The sequence below is a fragment of the Convolutriloba macropyga genome, chromosome 11 (genome assembly GCF_964194025.1).
Source record: "Convolutriloba macropyga chromosome 11, txConMacr16.3, whole genome shotgun sequence".
Classification (NCBI taxonomy): Eukaryota; Metazoa; Xenacoelomorpha; order Acoela; family Convolutidae; genus Convolutriloba; species Convolutriloba macropyga.
In genome coordinates, this window is record NC_134478.1 from 8,189,046 (window position 1) to 8,209,114 (window position 20,069).

Consider the following 20,069-nt stretch of genomic DNA (forward strand, 5'->3'; position numbering starts at 1 on the left):
AATTGCATGTGTGACGGCATATTTTGCTCGTAGTGGAGCGAGTTTTTTTTTCATGCGCCTGATTAAATTTTTGGTCACACTTGACTTACATCACTCTCAAAAATGACTTCCTCACTTTGAAATTGACTTTTATTTACTTTAGTTCAAAGAGATAAGGTCAAATGGGTGTGTGTCACTCTAAATGAAGGTTATTTGAGATCAGCTAATAGAGGCAGCAATAACTTTTACAGGTTTTTATTCGAAATATAACTTATCAGCCTTCAATGAAAAGACGAATTTGTTTGGTCTGTCTTTTTTACTGTTTTTTTAGACTGCCGATCGACGAATCTATTGCGGCTATTTTCTGGCGATCTGCCAGCTATGTTTTAATTGCTCTCAAAAATTGTATTTTTAATTGCTCTTAAAAAGAGTATTTTTAATTGCTCTTTTTGTATTAATTATAAGTACCCGTGGGTCTTTTATTTTTTATTGTGCGACCATCTGACTGTTAATCATCAGAAACAGGGTAAACTGGTTACACTCGCCGATATTAAGTCAGGGTGAAAATTTCTTAGAGCTCTACTGGTTTTTAAGATGCGCAGCGATTGAAAAGGGGTTTGAAGGACGAAATTAAAGGTGCACTTATATTTATCTTGCAACCCCTGACCTAGTTATCTATATCGTTGAAGTTTTCAACTATCAACCCCGTCTTCCGTTGTTTGAGAGAATTTTTTACCGATCTCAGTTGGTTGTTTGAATTATTTGAGCATTTTTATCAATAGAAAATTCCTACAATCGCTTTTCTGTTTGAATTCATGCGATCGTTGATGATTTTTTGAGACTTGTCTTTGGTTATCGTTAAAGATTTTGAAATTAGAAGAAAAGGCAGTCATTTTAAGATTAAAAAAGCAAGGGAGTGACCGTGGATTGTGAACGAACAATTGAAATTTTTGATGCTCAAAAATCCGCGTCATATTAGAAAGAGTTTATTGTTTACTACTTAACATTTTCATTTGTGCAATTGTTTTTCTCTTCTAAACCTTAAAGAGTAATGCTCGTAGTTGTCTCACTTTACAATTGAACTAATTGTAAATGTTAAAATGATTGTTTGTTTTGAGATTTTTAAACCAGCTATTAACCGCTTGAGTAGTTCCGATTTTGGAGAATTGAGTTCTTTTTTTTTCAGGATGAGCGGTTTTTAGAGTGTCAGCCGTGACTTACAGTGACGCGTGGTTAGTACGTTTCGAGGTCTGGTTTTTATATTTGAAACCGTTCAAGTCTATAAGTCTTGTTTATTAGCCTCGTAGTGAATTCAGTTTGGTGGTATTTGATCTGTGATAGCTGTGGTGTTCTGAAGTTTTGGTTCAATTAATATATCAAACAGTTTTGAATACAAGTTGCGCTCCATTTAATTAAGCTCCCACAGTCATCTGATTATTTTGTATTTATTTTCTGTAAAGCGTTCAGCTGGTTATGTTTTCTGGTTCATTGTTGTTTTGGTTATAAAGAGAGCTCCACGGCGGAGTTGAATTAAGGTAAGTAGTGCTTAGTAACCTAGATAAGTATTTGAATTTTTCCGTAAATTTGAATTTTTTCCGTAAATTGACTTTTTGATGATAGGACACGTAGCATAGTACGAAAATTATCTCTCGCCTAGATAAATATTTGAAAGTTTTCCGTAAATCTAATAATTGATCAAACAGGTATTGAGTAATGTGCTTCATGTAGCTGCAGCTGTAAGAGAGGAGAGATTATGAAAAAACAAGAGAGGATACATTATGAAAAATGAATACATTTTCATTTTTGATACAATTTAAATTGAAAATTAAAATATTCTAAAATCACGGTTTTAACGATATTTTTTCATAACGTTAAAACAAAAAGAGCCACTTATCATATAAGTCCTCTATTACCACTGCAGCTACATGATATATATTACTCAATACCCGTTTGATTAATTATTGGATTTACGGAAAACTAATTTTCGTACTATGCTGCGTGTCCTATCATCAAAAATTCCACATTACAGTGCAGAGGTGTACCCAAATCGTCACGGGCAGATATGCCCAATGTGTGTATCTCGTGTTCGTTTTTACTATGTTAATACATTGTAAGTGGTACAATATTGCGGAAAATAGCTACTTTAGCAGAAACCGGCAAAAATGGAAGGGAATATCGTATCCCGTGTTCGCAAAAGTGTCCTAATTTTAGCCGCGAAATACAAGTACAAACTCAATAACCTATTTTTCGCGCGAGTTGTATCACGCATCCGCTCAATTTACGTATCGATTTTTCGCACGCAATGTAGCTTGATTTCGCATATAATCCGCAATTAAGCCTAAATTAATTACTACTTATTTAATTAAGGCTTACTTATTACTACTAGTAGTACTTTATTACTACTTTATTACTACTTATAGTACTTTGTTACTACTTATTACTACTTAATCGTACTATTTATTACTACTTATTAAAATTGGCCAGTTCCACATTGATATACAAAGCCTTTGATGTGCGATGGATTTTTCGGAAAAAAGTCAGTTTTTGTGGTTGCATTTATTTAAAGTACTTTAAAGCTTTGAAAGCTTCAATTAAATCTTTATGAAAGTGCTTATTGCATGCTCAAAATGCGCGCGAATAATTGAGACCTAAATTGAGCGGAAACGTACTGCAAGATTTGTTACCTACATTTCGCAGCGAATGTTCTTTTATTTCGCAAAATTGGCGGAACCCCTTTTGCGAAAAGTAAGATACAAAGGAGGTCATCTAATTTCGTTCATTGTAAGTAACTAATTTTTGAGCCAATTTTACTAAGGCGGAAATTTTGGGGTATACCTCTTCATCGTAATACATCGGGGGCACCATATTTTGATTTTTCGATATGTGCTTTATTAGAACAGATTGATCGGCTGATAGATTTTGGCACAGTTCAGCGAAAATTGACTGAAAAGAGAATGTGAGCATATTTTTTTTTTAAAAAAACAAATATTTGCCTAAAATACCTGAAATTAGGGCATTGATGAAGTTAATTACTGATTCAAATTCCTCTCCACTTTTGTGGAGTGACAAAAAAATTAAAATTTTTTAGTTGGCGAATTTGTAGCTGTATTCTCAAATTATCATTGTTGCACTGCTTTTTGTATGGGAGATTTCGACTTTTTTATCGTAGGGGCAAAGTTGTGAATAATTTTCAAAAATCGGAGCTAATTTTTTGCTAAAAAGGCAAAGATTTGCAGCTTTATGCTAAAAGTTTTATCTTTTAAGATCCGCAAATTCTGAACCAAAATATTTTGTTTTCAGTTTAGTAAAGTAGAGATGCTTGGTTTGCTTCTGTAGAACCGAAGTGACGAAGTCAAATTTGAGAACACAAGTAGATTATTTCAAAAAAGATCAAAATTAACAACATTGAGGTCATGAACAACATTGATCTCATATGATACTACAAGGAAAAAATCAGCCAAAATTGACAAGAATCGCTCTCTAATCACTCGAACTCATACAATAACAATAAAAAGACAAGTAATAGTAAATGCTTTTTACGTTTTAGACAACTTTTATTTTCTCATCTTGGATTTGATTTTTGCCGTCGTTTTTCTTTTCAGAATGGTACATTACGATCCAAATTTTTGTTTTAAATTATAAATTTAGAAGAACGATAAGTGTTCTCTGATCAACACTCTAAACAAAGACATTTTTTCTATTTTGTGGTAAAAAAAATCGACAATATGCTTCTAATTTTTGAATTGGTTTTGCCTTTGTTGTCATGCAGTCATTTTATGTCAGCCGTTACCTCAAAAATTGTTCCTGAACACTTAACACGAGTCTTTTTGTTGAAAACGATTTCTTTTGTTTTGCTCCTTTATTTTAGCATTGTTGTTAACGTTTTTTTTTCTTAAAAGGTGTATTAACTTAGAAAACGTAACATTGCCACTTATTAGCAGCGTCGTTTTCTTCCTTAGAACCAATAGGCATAATGGACTATTTCTTTTTATAAATTGAGAAAAACTATTGCTTTTACGGAGAGTTTTGTATAATTCCTCAGCAGTCAAGAACAGTTAAATGATTTCTCCCAGCGTGAAAGTTCCGGAATTATAAAAAACTGACTTTGGTCTCAGGTGATAAACTCAAATGTTTTAATTAGTTCAAAAGTAAGATAACATCTCTCTGAACAGCTTGTGTTAAAACTCTCTTGCAATGTTTAACTTGTTTAAAATCTAGTTGCAATAGTTGAAAAAATTTGTTTTTGGCGTCTTCGAAAAATTCCCAATCATTTGAAACTGACTTAAAATGGAAATCTGCGTAGAACGTAAAAGTTCTCAGGATGCTAAACAGAGATAAGTAGGGTGCTGTTACCTATGGTTTTTGCGGATGTTATCCAACCAAGTCTGCGAAAATTCTAAGTCTTGGGGATGATAAATGCTTTTTTGATTCGAAAGGTATAGAAAGAGAGAAGTGATAAAGCCCCCATCTAAAATCTAAAATAGTTCATAAAGCTTTTAAAGAGCGACAATTCTGAGTCTCAAAAGGTTTTGCTTTATTTCGAAAATTTATTTCATAGCAAAACTTTTTAGCATCGGTAGACGAAAAACAATCGAGATCAATTATCGAAGCATACATTAGTCTCAAAGTTCTTATGTAATTTCTTTGTTCTAAAAATATTTAGGTCGGATTTTTTTAAGAAAACATGTTCAAAATTTTTCGAGTGACTGAGTGCGGAACATAATAGTCGCTCGCACACTACCGAGGCTCCTTGTTATGGTTAGTTCATATCTATAAATGGAATTAATTGATCATCAATTAATTTTACAATTGCTCTTGGGCGAAGTTTAAAGCAATTATTGTGAAAGTTTGAATCTTTTGTGCAAAACGTTAGGGCAACCGTTTTGCGCTTTTGTAGCTTGGTGGTAAAGTTGTCATTCAGTTACACATGAGGTTTGGGGTTCGAGTCACTGGGGGTGTTTTCTTGCACCCATAAATCATTTCTAAACTACACCCTCAAAAAATTAAATGAGAGAGAGTTAGTTTGTCCTCGCTTGCAAAGTATAAATAAATAAAGTAAATACAAAATAACAAAAATTAAATAAAATAGCGCAATCAGCAGAGTATATTGAACTTCAAGCCAGGATAGGACACGCAACGAGGTCATTCGACCTACTTCACAGCGTGCCCAGGGCGAGAAACCTTTTCATTCGACCTACTTCACAGGACGAGAAACCTTTTTAATTTGGGTTTCTCGTCCTGCTCTAGAACATTATTTGACTTCTATTATCAGAGAGAATGTGAGACAGTGATTTTGAGATGAAAAGCCATTGTAGCTTGGTGGTAAAGTTGTTATTCAGTTACACGAGGTTTGGGTTTCGAGTCACTGGGTGTGTTTTCTTGCACCCATAAATCATTTCTAAACTACACCCTCAAAAAATTAAATGAGAGAAAGTTAGTTTGTCCTCGCTTGCAAAGTATAAATAAATAAGGTAAATACAAAACAACAAAAATTAAATAAAATAGCGCAATCAGCAGAGTATATTGAACTTCAAGCCAGGATAGGACACGCAACGAGGTCATTCGACCTACTTCACAGCGTGCTCAGGGCGAGAAACTTTTTCATTCTACCTACTTCACAGGACGAGAAACCTTTTTATTTTAGGGTTTCTCGTCCTGTTTCATCATGGGTTTCTCGTCCTTTTTAAAATTTCATCATGGACGAGAAACGTTTACAAAATATTATTCATCTAAAAAAACAAGATTTTCCAAAACAAAATGTAATTCATTCAAAATTTATAACAACTCAGCTCTGTTTCCCGGCTTCTATGGTATATAAGAGCTGACTTAAGCGAACTCCCAAATTTCGTTCAGTAATAAAGAGAGAGAGAAAAAGCGGGAATTCTTGACAAAAATGCATATTGGAAGAAAAAAATTCCTAAAAAAACATCTTTAGAACTTTGAAAAATCAAATTTTGACTGCAGAAATCGAACCGCCTTCTACGAAGGCATCGCACCTATTTTTTTATTAAGTTTACCTTAATTTGTAAATGACGCATCCGGGATAACAGGGTTCCCAAAAATTAGCCCAAAAACTTTTGGATTAATTATTTTTTAAGGAAGAGCGTCTTAGAAACTATGATGGATAACTGAAAAATGGCTAATGATTATTTCTACGACTACAGACAGAACACTTCCCTTGACAGCTCTTGATTTCCTAACATATAGTTATCTTTAGTCCTATGAACAGTCGACGAAAAGTTTTTGTCTTTGGAACACTTAGATAGTTTTTAGTTGATCTTCTGGCTGAATAAATTCTTGTTTTTTTAAATGAAAATAAATTATTAAGAAAACTTTCTGCGTGCTTCTTGAGGATAGATCGTGAAAAAATTTAACTAACTCATAAACATAAAGTTCATCAACCATCAGGGTGTTAGTTTCTAGCATTATCTTGGAAACGCTCTCTTTGAATGATATAAAATGAATTATACGCATAGTTTTTTTGGATATCTTCAATAGGAACAAGGGCTGTATAAGATGTACAGCCACATTCTAAAATGCCATATTGAATTATTGGCTCTATATTCATTTGATAGTACTGTAGTAAAAGCAATCGGGGAACGTAGTGTCTCAACTTAGACAGTATTCCACATTGTCTACTGAGTTTATTGATAATGCAATTTACATGCTGCTTGAAAGATAAATTGTCAATGATTACTCCTAGATAACGACATGAGTTTTCTATTTTCACTTCAACACCGTTTAAAACAAGGGGTGAACTAGAGACACTTCCTAGTGAAATGTTGACCTGTGTTTTTTTTATTTTTAGTTTAATCTTGTTGATATCGAGCCAATTGGACACTGATTCAATGTCTGCCGTTAGTTCTTCATGGGAGCACTTGATGGTAGTCACGTTTGTGTCATCAGCAAACTGAAAAACTTCGCTGGTCTTACACACAAGCGGTAAATTGTTTACGTAGAGCAGAAAAAGAAGGGGACCTAATACTGACCCTTGGGGTGTCCCACAATTATTTGGTTTCCGGTTAGAATAAACGCCATTGCAGGAAACTAATTGCATTCTATCTTTTAAGTAACTGCTCATCCATTCTTTGCATGGTCCTCTGATACCAATGAAATCTAGCTTCTTCAAAATGGCGTGATCGATGCAATCGAAGGTTTTTGATAAATCTAAAAATAAAGTAATCATGTGATGCGATTGATAGTTGTTTTCTCTTAATTTTTCCGTGATTTCTGCAATAGCGTCGACTGTCGAATGCTTTTTTTGAAACCCAAACTGCTTTTTATGCAAAAGATCAAAACTTTCTACAAATGAGTATACTTTGTTGTACGTTGCTCTTTCACACACTTTGCTGAAAACCATGAAAAGAGAAATGGGACGATAATTATTTAGATCGCTTTTGCAGTCACCTTTGTGAAGTGGTATTATAATTGATTGCTTCAACTCTGATGGGAAAATACCTGTTTTGAATGAATTGTTGATAACACCAGACAAAACAGGCGCTATTTGCCGGTAACAGCTTTTATCGATTATATTGCTTACGTGATCATAACCAGATGAGGTTTTGTTATCGAGATCTTGAATTATGTTTTCTATTTCCGAAATAATTGTGGGTCTCAGCCAAATTGAAAAATCATTAAATTATAACAACTGTGCAGGTCTGACATTTGATTCTTTTATAGTGCCATGCAATGTCTCCGCAATATTAGAGAAATGCTCATTAAATTTTTCTGCAATCTGGATGTTTCCATTGATTATACCGCCTGTATTTAAGCAGAGATGATCAATCTGACGAGCATCAGTACTCTTACCTCTCAAGTCATTCAAGAGTTTATATATTTTTTATCACCAATAAATTTATTGAATTTAGAGAAATAAAATTTTTTCTATTTTTTGAGTTCATTCTCTACACGTACTCTGAATTCTTTAAAGGTTTGGAGATACTTTAGATTTTCGCTAATTTTCCATCTACGGTGCACTTGGTTGCGCTTGTTCATTAAATTAATTATCCTGTTAGTTAAGTATTTTGGTCGGGAGAAAATCTTTGATGGAGCTACGCGTTTTATCGGCGCATATTTGTTTAAAACTTCGATGAAGGTGGAATGAAAAGTGCCAAAACTAGTTATTTCTTTGTTAGTAAGAATATGAACAAGGCACTCGCAGAGGGAATTGATGCTTTCATTTAATTTTAGATTACTGGTGTCCCTGAAAGTAAAATATTTTCTGGAATAATGGTTCTTTGATTTGAGATCCGCTTGGAAAAGCACAGGGAAATGATCACTATAATTTTCATGCATTAGAACGTTTACAGAGATCATCCCTATATCAAAATTTTTGCAGATAGCATGATCTAAGCATGACCCTCCGTTTGAGGCAGGACGAGTTATTTTGTTGTTTAAGAAGTTGCATCCGTTTGCTTCTATAGTTGTTAAATAACTTAGAGTTGCAGCGTTTTGCTTTAGTACGTCTATGTTGATGTCTCCAATAATCAGGACAGGCAAACCCTTCGATAAACTTTCCAAAAATTCATCAAGTTTTTCGATAAAAAGCAGCTTATTTATTCTCGGTGGAGTATAAATCACAGCTATCAAAAATATATTACAATGGTATTTGACTTTTATGAACAGGCATTCTTCAAACGGAGAGTTCATCAACATGAGAGACACAGTTCAAACACTGTATCATTACGCCTCCGCCACGAGTGAGTCTAGTTTTGTTAAACACTGTGTAATTTGGAAGAGCGAAGCAGTTAGGTTCATCATTAGGATTTAACCATGTTTCAGTGAGACCTAAGATTTCTGGAGATTGTTGCTGACTTAGTATAAGAGCCTCTAGTTTATTATAGTGTTTTCGAAGAGAACGAGTGTTAATATGTAACATCTTAAGAGTCTTCCAAGGTTTCGGGGTCTGATACTTTTTCCCTAAGGTCCTGGGGTAACTGCTCATACTGGTCCTCTGCCGGAGTAGGCTCTCTTGCTCTCTTACTACCGATTATTGGTTGATGATAGTTGGGAATGGGATGATACGTCAAGGGTGGTAGTTGAAGGCTTGAAGCAGTGGAGCTGTTTGACTGCACTTTCGGGTCGCCCAAAGCATTTACTTCCATTGGTTGTGACGGCACAGAGTTTACTTGTTTTCGAGTCCTCTTCTTAGTTGCCACGTTTTCAAATTTATCGACGTCATTTTTTGTTCGTACCTCCACAAACTCTCGTCTCCCTTCGTTGTTCGTGACTTCAACTTTCACAGCACAATTATTAGTAGAAACTTTCAGATGTTTCTCGGTTACGGCATACTTTAGAATTTCTCTGTCTTTTTCAGGGATGCACTCTTTCAGGCTTATAAACTGTTGGTTTCGTCTGTTCTTAACTCCATAGAGAAATGATTGGGATCTCCACAAAAAGTTTTTATCAGCGAAATAAACAAATTTACAATCACCGAGTGCTGCCCTTCTACTGCAATCTTGAGGAAATGACAGGCTTTCAGATTTTCCGGCGGGATATTTGAATTAAAGATGTTTTTGATGAAATTGATGACCTGGTCCTGCAGCGTCTTGTTAGATATCGGATCATAGGGAAAATTGTTGAATTTCTTCTGTAGCGCTCTAGTTGTAGCGCTCTTTCGGAAAGGTCCTCTACACAGTTGGTGAGATACACGATGTCTTCATCTTTCCTCTGCATGTCATTCTTGAGGGCAGTCATCTCACTGTTCACAATATGAAATATATTTGCCAGGCTGGGGTTTTCAATACTCAGGTGATCAATAGCGCTTTGAAGGTTAACCATGGTGTAGGAGCCCAGGTCTCAAGCAGTATCTGAAGCTATTTAATAAGTTTATCACAACAATTAGGCTAATTGTCCAGCCTGTCGTTCTAGAGTAATTTATCCAACGTTAGTCTTTATATTCTAATTATTGATTATCTTTTCTTCCAATGTTAGTCAACCCAGTGTAATTAAATAGCAATAAAACTTTTTATGTTCTGTTTAAGATCCAGGAAGCCATCAAAGAAGGCCAGCAACAAGTGAACAGTGCTAACAACAGTCACACAGGAGCAGAACTGTACCGAATTCTTGACAGTGAAAACATGCAAGCTGTTTTGAGTGCCCATGACCAGTTGGCAGCTTCAAGTGTCAAACAGGGTCACCAAGCCAATGGTTTGGGTCACGGAGCTGTTGAAGGTCATCCAAATAATCATTTGAGACACGTTGGCAACGATGACCAGATGGGAAGCCAGCCGGTCGTGACGTCATTTACTGCTGCCAACTCTACAAGACAGGTTTGTAAATGTTTTCGACCAAAAGTTATAGCAGTGCGATGTTTACATAGATAAACAATTCTCAAGCTTGCTCAAATTTTGCCGAAAGTTGAATCAACGTTACTCACCATTTTGGTTTTGCATGTAGCTCTGATCCACTGGTTCTCTGAGGAAGAGAGCAACAGAAAATAGAACTAAACCAATTAATCATGGTCATGGGCTCTTATTTGAAGACCCTTCCTTGTAAGACCCTCTCACACAAATGTAGTTCACCATCCATTTGTTCAATTCCCAATGTCCAATTATCGAGGCTAGCTCAATGGTGCTCTCAGCTTGTGAAAGGAAAAAAAGATCACAACAAAGTAGACACGCAATCAATTAGATAGCGTTGAATGCTATTTGTCAGTTTGTGTACTATTGCATTGCAAAGATTGCTGTTGTTTCTGTTGCAGGACAAGTCTGTGAACTCTTCAAAGGCTGCCTTCTCATCCTCACACCTCCCCACAGATAGTTCTCTTTACTCGGAAGTACCGCCGGAGGTTATCGAGAGGGGGGACCTCAGAATTGTGATAGTCCAGAAAGGAGAGAACCCTTTAGGGGCTACTATTCTGAAAGACGGGGAACAGATTAAGATCGGCAGGGTGGTCAAAGGGGGAGTAATCGAAACATCAGGTAATTAGAGAATCATTTTCGAGTGAAGACATGCCACCTCTCTGAGGATATGTTTTGCGTTGATAAGCCTGTAAAAATCCAGTTGTTTTTTCCTATGATAATGGTTTTTATAGCCTAATGAGCGATGATATTAGCACCCGTTACTGTATATCAATCTAAGAATGTAAAAACCGATCATGGACGGTCGCAAAATGAAATAATTCGGAGTCGTCTGAATATTTCGTTTTATTTTGCTCCTCGTGACTTTTTAATCTTATGCATAAAAAAATCGGCCCCTGCTTTACTGATAATGGATTTTATTATTAGCCGCGAAGCGATAGCGGCTATTATTGGGGACATCGTGTTTTTTTACAATTCAAAGAACTTGAATTGTATTGGGGGCGCTGTCTATTTTTAAGATCTGTTCACACATTTTTATCATTTTTGAAGTCAAATTGGAGTAGTGATTTTGGTCACGCCGAAACGGGAAGTGGAGTGAAAAAGCGAGTGGTTTTGCGGCGTGAAAATGTTTCGCTCTAATTTTAAAAGTGAGAAAACGGTATTTGAACAAAAATTCGCTTTCTCGGCAGTGGTTTTTTGTTCACATGCAGCAATTTCCCTTTAATGTTTACTGTTTTTTCCAGTTTTTGGATCGGATTTTTTTTTCTAAATGGTTTTTCCCAATATATTGATAGTTCATTCTAGGCCTAGTTTTTTGTTTGAACCAAATTTTCATTTCTAGTGGTTTTTTGTTCACATGCGGCATTTCGACATTGATTTTCTGTTTTTTTATCTTATTTTTTATGTTTTTCCCATTTCCCTCATAGTCCTTTCTTGGTCTAGTTTTTTTGTTTATTCGGTGAAAATTCTTTGAATTGTTCGTCAGGACTTGTCCTGCTATGTTTTTTTATTGCGTTGTTGCCATCGATTTTACTTACGGACCTGACTTCTTGGAATTGACTTTTTCAATCACTTCAGTGACTTCTTCTGATTTGCAGTTGTTGAAATTTGTGTGAGTGACGCCATTTCTGCTTTTAGGGTATTTGCGTAACTTACCTCACTCAACAAAATGACTTCTGAACTCACTTATGGAATTTTTAAATTTTATGAACATTTACTAGTTAATGATCAATAGTGTGCATCTAAGTAGTGCCAAACTTATATGCCCTAATTCTTGAGTGTTAATGTTGAGTTCATGATTTCGAATATCGTTTTTGAAAAAGCCCTTTTAGAGCCTTTTCTTTATAGACCGTATGTGTCATAAAATTGACAGTCCGAATCTAACCCAGAAAGTCTAGTGGTCTATTTAAGGACTGGTGGTCGATCTTATTCCTTTAGTTGTTTCAATTCATGGAAGGCCACAAGCGTCTATCGCGGCTGTTTTCTTGCAATCTTCCGGCTATGTTAAATGAGTGCGTTAGACGTAGCTAAGATAGATAGTTCCGAGGAAGGTTTTTAATTGCTCTCGAACGAAGTTTGATGCAATTATTGTAAACGTGTTGGTCTTTTTCGCTTGAGCAATTTTACGCTTTTGCTGTAGAATATTCTGTGACTTCTCAATTGACTTTCACGTAAATTTTTGAAAAAACCTGAAATACAGTTTAGGAAAAGTGGTTTCCTGCTCATGCCTCATTTTTTAGAGCGTCCGAGAAAAATAAGTCTTAAAAAGTTCTCTAAGGGAGTATTTTTTTTGTTCACGTCAGGCATTTTCTTAAGAGCTGTGTTCTAATTTGAGCTGTTAAGTTAAGCGAAGTTGTTTTCTATTTACGGTTTTCTTTTTACTAATAGCCGCGAAGCGATAGCGGCTAATATTGGGGACATCGTTTTTTTTGTTCGTAGTCTCCGTCGATGATTTTTGTGACCCTTGACTTTTTCAATTTCACTGACTTCTGCTTTGGATTTAAATTTTGTGCGTGATCTCATTTGTTCTGCTTTTAAGTCAATTGCTTGACTTACCTCATTAAAAAATGACTTCTGAACTCATTTTATGAACTTTACTATTTAAATCAAAACTTATATACCCTAATTTCTGAGTCTTATGACGGTCTTGAGTTTTTGATTTTGATTATTAATTTTGAAAAAGTTCTATTAGGGCCTTTTCCTAATAGAGCGTTTGTGTCTCAGTAAAATGACAGCCCGAATCTAACGCAAAATGTCTAGTGGTCTATTAAAGGTTTGGTTGTCAATCTGTCTATCTTACTCCTTTGGTTTTTTCATTTCATGGAAGGCCACAAGCGTCTATCGCGGCTATTTTCCGGCAATCTGTCGGCTTTGTTCTTAAAATGCTTGGTAATTTGAGGTCAGCTTAACTGCAGATGTTTTCTGTGCAGTTAGAAATAAGTTTTTGTGTTGCTTGTTAAAATGACGGTTGATTCTTAAAGAATTATCTTGTGAGTGTTCAATTAATCTCGAACGAAGTTTGAAGCATTTTAATGTTAACTTGTGTGTCTTTTTGATGCAAAATTTTTACGTCGCCGTTTTGAGCTCCTTTTTCAGAACATTTTTGACTTCTTGAGGGAATTTATTATGCTTGAGTTCTTCATTTTTGAGTGACCTAAGTTGCTTTCTTTCTCAAAGTTTGTTGCTAATAAAAAAGCGTGTGTGAGAGATTAAGAACTAAAGTCATTGTACCTGAATGACTTAAAATGTCAGACTCACATCCTGTAGGTCAGGTTTTCGAGCCTTATGACCTTATGTGTCATAAAACTGATAGTCCCAATCTAACCCAGAATGTCTAATGGGCTATCAAAGGACTAGTGGTCAACCTGTCTATCTTATTTGTTTAGTTGTTTCAATTCCTCGACAGGCCACGAGCGTCTCTCGTGGCTGTTTTCTGGAAATCTGCCAGCTATGTTGTGTTGATGTCAACTTATGTCCGGGAGCATATTTGGCCAATTTAAAAGTTTATTTGAATTTGAGATTTAAATTTGAGCTTTTTTCAAGATTATACTTTTTTGGTATTTTGTGGATTTCTGCCCGTTTGTTTTGTTTTAAACCAAAAAATTTTGCTGAGCATTTGCTTTTGCTTCTGAACAATTGTTAGGATATTGCTACGTTTAAAGAGTTTTTAACGCTTTTTAATGCTCTCGAACGAAGTTTGAAACAATATCCAAATCTAACTCAGAAAGTCTAGTGGTCTATCAAAGCATTGGTGGTCAATCTGTCTATCTTGTTTTTTAGTTCTTGTCATTGTGCTCGCTAGGTTACGGAAATGTCAATTTATGTCCGGGAGCATATTTGACCATTTTAGAGGTTTATTAGAATTTGAGATTAAGTTTTGAGCTTTTTTCAAGACAATACTCTTTTGTTATTTTGTGGATTTCTGCCTTTTTATTTTATTTTAAACCAGAAAATTTTGCTGAGTATTTGCTGTTCCTTGTGAACAATTGTTATGATGTTGCTACGTTTAAAGAGTTAACGCTTTTTAATTGCTCTCGAACGAAGTTTGAAACAATGTCCAAATCTAACTCAGAATTTCTAGTGGTCTATGAAAGGATTGGCGGTCAATCTGTCTATCTTATTTTTTAGTTCGTGTCATTTTGCTTGCTATGTTATGGAAATGTCATTTATGTCCGGGAGCATATTTGACCATTTTAAAGGTTTGTTAAAATTTGAGATTAAATTTGGAGATTTTTTAGAGATAATACTTTTTTGATATTTTGTGGATTTCTGCCCGTTTATTTTGTTTTAGGCCAGAAAACTTTCCTGGGCATTTGCTTTTGCTTGTGAACAATTGTTAGGATGTTGCTACTTTGCTCTCGAACGAAGTTTGAAACAATGTCCAAATCTAACTCAGAAAGTTTAGTGGTCTATCAAAGGATTGGTGGTCAATCTGTCTATCTTTATTTCTTTAGTTCTCGCCAGTCTGCTCGCTATGTTATGAAAATGTCAATTTATGTCCGGGAGCATATTTGACCAATTTAAAGGTTTATTAATATCCGCGAAGCGATAGCTGAGGCTATTATTGGCCTTATCTTGGTTTTTTTATATCGTCGTCAAGATTTTTGTTACGACCATATGACGTCACAATTACTTCAAATCTGCTTTTTGTTCATTCGTTCATGCAGTTTCAACTGATTGCGTGCGTGACGTCATTTTTCACTCTTAGTGGAGCGAATTTTTTTGTTCATTTGCGTGATTAAATTTTTGGTCACTGGTGACTTACCACACTCAAAAATGGCTTCCTCACTCTGAAATTGACTTTTCTGTGCTTTAATTCAAATAGCGAAGCGATAGCGGCTAATATTGGGGACATCGTTTTTTTGTTCGTAGTCTCCGTCGATGATTTTTGTGACCCTTGACTTTTTCAATTTCACTGACTTCTGCTTTGGATTTAAATTTTGTGCGTGATCTCATTTGTTCTGCTTTTAAGTCAATTGCTTGACTTACCTCATTAAAAAATGACTTCTGAACTCATTTTATGAACTTTACTATTTAAATCAAAACTTATATACCCTAATTCCTGAGTCTTATGACGGTCTTGAGTTTTTGATTTTGATTATTAATTTTGAAAAAGTTCTATTAGGGCCTTTTCCTAATAGAGCGTTTGTGTCTCAGTAAAATGACAGCCCGAATCTAACGCAAAATGTCTAGTGGTCTATTAAAGGTTTGGTTGTCAATCTGTCTATCTTACTCCTTTGGTTTTTTCATTTCATGGAAGGCCACAAGCGTCTATCGCGGCTATTTTCCGGCAATCTGTCGGCTTTGTTCTTAAAATGCTTGGTAATTTGAAGTCAGCTTTACTGCAGATGTTTTCTGTGCAGTTAGAAATAAGTTTTTGTGTTGCTTGTTAAAATGACGGTTGATTCTTAAAGAATTATCTTGTGAGTGTTCAATTAATCTCGAACGAAGTTTGAAGCATTTTAATGTTAACTTGTGTGTCTTTTTGATGCAAAATTTTTACGTCGCCGTTTTGAGCTCCTTTTCCAGAACATTTTTGACTTCTTGAGGGAATTTATTATGCTTGAGTTCTTCATTTTTGAGTGACCTAAGTTGCTTTCTTTCTCAAAGTTTGTTGCTAATAAAAAAGCGTGTGTGAGAGATTAAGAACTAAAGTCATTGTACCTGAATGACTTAAAATGTCAGACTCACATCCTGTAGGTCAGGTTTTCGAGCCTTATGACCTTATGTGTCATAAAACTGATAGTCCCAATCTAACCCAGAATGTCTAATGGGCTATCAAAGGACTAGTGGTCAACCTGTCTATCTTATTTGTTTAGTTGTTTCAATTCCTCGGCAGGCCACGAGCGTCTCTCGTGGCTGTTTTCTGGAAATCTGCCAGCTATGTTGTGTAGATGTCAACTTATGTCCGGGAGCATATTTGGCCAATTTAAAAGTTTATTAGAATTTGAGATTTAAATTTGAGCTTTTTTCAAGATTATACTTTTTTGGTATTTTGTGGATTTCTGCCCGTTTGTTTTGTTTTAAACCAAAAAATTTTGATGAGCATTTGCTTTTGCTTCTGAACAATTGTTAGGATATTGCTACGTTTAAAGAGTTTTTAACGCTTTTTAATGCTCTCGAACGAAGTTTGAAACAATGTCCAAATCTAACTCAGAAAGTCTAGTGGTCTATCAAAGGATTGGTGGTCAATCTGTCTATCTTGTTTTTTAGTTCTCGTCATTGTGCTCGCTAGGTTACGGAAATGTCAATTTATGTCCGGGAGCATATTTGACCATTTTAGAGGTTTATTAGAATTTGAGATTAAGTTTTGAGCTTTTTTCAAGACAATACTCTTTTGTTATTTTGTGGATTTCTGCCTTTTTATTTTATTTTAAACCAGAAAATTTTGCTGAGTATTTGCTGTTCCTTGTGAACAATTGTTATGATGTTGCTACGTTTAAAGAGTTAACGCTTTTTAATTGCTCTCGAACGAAGTTTGAAACAATGTCCAAATCTAACTCAGAATTTCTAGTGGTCTATGAAAGGATTGGCAGTCAATCTGTCTATCTTATTTTTTAGTTCGTGTCATTTTGCTTGCTATGTTATGGAAATGTCATTTATGTCCGGGAGCATATTTGACCCTTTTAAAGGTTTGTTAGAATTTGAGATTAAATTTGGAGATTTTTTAGAGATAATACTTTTTTGATATTTTGTGGATTTCTGCCCGTTTATTTTGTTTTAGGCCAGAAAACTTTGCTGGGCATTTGCTTTTGCTTGTGAACAATTGTTAGGATGTTGCTACTTTTAAAGAGTTTTTAACGCTTTTTAATTGCTCTCGAACGAAGTTTGAAACAATGTCCAAATCTAACTCAGAAAGTTTAGTGGTCTATCAAAGGATTGGTGGTCAATCTGTCTATCTTTATTTCTTTAGTTCTCGCCAGTCTGCTCGCTATGTTATGAAAATGTCAATTTATGTCCGGGAGCATATTTGACCAATTTAAAGGTTTATTAATATCCGCGAAGCGATAGCTGAGGCTATTATTGGCCTTCTCTTGGTTTTTTTATATCGTCGTCAAGATTTTTGTTACGACCATATGACGTCACAATTACTTCAAATCTGCTTTTTTTTCATTCGTTCATGCAATTTCAACTGATTGCGTGCGTGACGTCATTTTTCACTCTTAGTGGAGCGAATTTTTTTGTTCATTTGCGTGATTAAATTTTTGGTCACTGGTGACTTACCACACTCAAAAATGGCTTCCTCACTCTGAAATTGACTTTTCTGTGCTTTAATTCAAAGAGATAAGGTCAAATGAGTGCTTGTCACCCTAATTGAAGGTTATTTAAGAGCAGCTAATAGAAACAGCAATAAGTTATACAGTTTCCTAATCAAAATTTAACATCTCAGCCCTTAATGAATTTTTACCTTCTTTTTGAGACAACAGATCTATGAAGCTATTACGGCAATTTTCTGGCAATTTTCCAGCTATGCTTAGAATTTGAGATTAAATTTTGAGCTTTTTTCAAGATAATACTCTTTTGGTATTTTGTGGATTTCTGCCTGTTTATTTTGTTTTAAACCAGAAAATTTTACTGAGCATTTGCTTTTGCGTGTGAACAATTGTTAGGATGTTGCTACTTTGCCCTCGAGCGAAATTTGAAACAATGTTCAAATCTAACTCAGAAAGTCTAGTGGTCTATCAAAGGATTGGTTGTCAATCTGTCTATCTTATTTCTTTAGTTCTCGCCAGTCTGCTCGCTAGGTTATGAAAAGCTCAATTTATGTCCGGGAGCATATTTGACCATTTTAAAGGTTTATTAGAATTTGAAATTGAATTTTGAGCATTTTTCAAGATATTTTTTGGTATTTTGTGGATTTCTGCCCGTTTATTTTGTTTTAGGCCAAAAACTTTGCTGAGCATTTGCTTTTGCTTGTGAACAATTGTTAGGATGTTGCTACTTTTAAAGAGATTAATATTTTTAATTGCTCTCGAACGAAATTTGAAACAATTATTGTAATCGTTTTGACTTCTCAATTGAATTTTACGCCTTTTTTTGTTTTGCACATTCCTAACTTTTTCTCGAATTCGCAAGTGTCACCGAACTCAAATGGAAAGTGCGCAAGAATTGCAATAATTATGTTTTCACTTAAAGTTTTATTAGTGGTTATAGTGTTATGTCGTAATCTAATGCCGTCATTTGAGGCCCCATTGTGGATATAGTTACCCCACACCCCCTCTCCCGATTGGAGCTGGCTGCAATAGATTCGAGCTCCTACTAGTTCGAGATCAATTCTTCTGACGTTAGTCGGTTAAGTTTTATTTAGTTCCCTTTGTTTGGTTTGTCTATCAAGTATGTAGTATCCGGTTGAACAGAACCAGAAACACAATGTCTCCTGAGAAATTTTGTTCGAACGCCGAATTCTGGAGAAAAAAAAACAGATTTTGAACAGATTTCTTTGTTTTATCTTTTCCTTGATAATCTGTTAAAATTGATTGCTTGGAGTTGCGACGTTTAGGATTCAGTCAAGTATTTCTCAGATTTCAGGCTTCGCTTTTTCGTTCATAATAGCAGCTGTCAGCCTCTTACTAAATGCTAGTGTTTAAGCGCTCTTTTTTAAAATTTGTTCTAACCTTTTTTCGTTTAACGTGTGTCACCACTTTCACTTCTGACTCGCCTCGCTCAATTTTTCAACTGTATGGAGTTTGGAAATCTTTCTGCAAAGGTTTCGCAAATACGACCAAAGTGAAACTGCGAAATTGAAAAAAAGGGGTTTTACCAATAAATCCCGGGCACTAAGTGTTAATGTTTAAATACTTATTGTTTTATGTTATCTAAATTCCTTAGAGTGTATACTGCTCATTGCTATTTGTATTAAGGTTAAATTCCCCCAATTGCAGGCACATTTCTAGTCATGTTTTATTCTAATGAAACTGCGGATTAAATAAGAACATTTTTGACACTTGTCGCCAATTCTCTGTTTCAGTCCCAACGTCGGTCAGTGATGGTTTTTATCGGCAATGTGACAGCTATGTTTTCAAATTGTAATCTGTTTTGCGTGGAACGTTTTATTAATAGCCAACGTCAGCCTCTCAACGGCTATTATTTAGGCGCTCTTTGAAATTCGCTCTACCTTCTGATCGTTTTTGTTTTACATAAGTCACCATTTTCACGTTTGACTCGCGACTTACCTCACTCACTTTTCAACTGAATGGATTTTTAATACTTTCACGCATTTTATTACGCAAAATAGTGATTACGGTCAATGTCAGAAGAGCAGAATCAAAAGAGACGGAATAAACATATAAAGCCCGGTCATTAAATCATAGTGCATTAGGTTATCAAAGTTTATTAGAGCGATTGCTAGCTGTCATTATTAATCTTAATAGCTTTCATTTTAGAATCTGAATTAAGTATAGTTTTAGAATCTAACTGAAGCTGCTCACCGGTTATGAGCTTTTTTTGAAACTTAGGAAAAAGTCTGTAAACTTATCTCCATTTTGCTTTTTCTGTTTCACTCTCGATGTGCGTCAAGCGCTTCTACAGCCGCTATTTTCCGGCGATTCGCCGCCTATGTTTGAGTTGATGAGTTGTTCAAATTGGCTGCCGCTTTCGGCAAGTTTTACTTGAATCGATTCCGTAGTGGTGTTTTTTAAGATCTTCAACCTTTCTTGTCGATGAGAATTGATTTGTTGTGGTGATTTTAGTCACGCTGGCCAGCTGTAAAACGAGTTTTTTGTTGCGTGAACTTCAAAAAATGTGCTTTCAAGTTGTAGTATGAAATGGGTATCGAGCATAATTTTTGTT

The 20,069-nt window shown here is 35.2% G+C and overlaps 2 protein-coding genes across 3 annotated transcripts in view; one reads left to right on the forward strand and one right to left on the reverse strand.

Moving 5' to 3' along the window:
• LOC142349484 (coiled-coil domain-containing protein 89-like) overlaps window positions 1–9,815 on the reverse strand; it is a 188,827-nt gene extending 179,012 nt beyond the window's left edge. The window contains exon 1 of the mRNA XM_075401073.1: window positions 9,795–9,815. The gene's annotated coding sequence lies outside the window, so the exon portion shown is untranslated. The remainder of the gene's footprint in view (window positions 1–9,794) is intronic.
• The window catches only part of LOC142349480 (uncharacterized), a 161,565-nt gene that overhangs the window by 71,943 nt on the left and 69,553 nt on the right, over window positions 1–20,069 (forward strand). For both annotated transcript variants that reach the window (XM_075401066.1, XM_075401067.1), the window contains 2 exons: window positions 9,963–10,250; window positions 10,682–10,901. In XM_075401066.1, coding sequence (XP_075257181.1) covers window positions 9,963–10,250; window positions 10,682–10,901 — 508 coding nt within the window. The remainder of the gene's footprint in view (window positions 1–9,962; window positions 10,251–10,681; window positions 10,902–20,069) is intronic.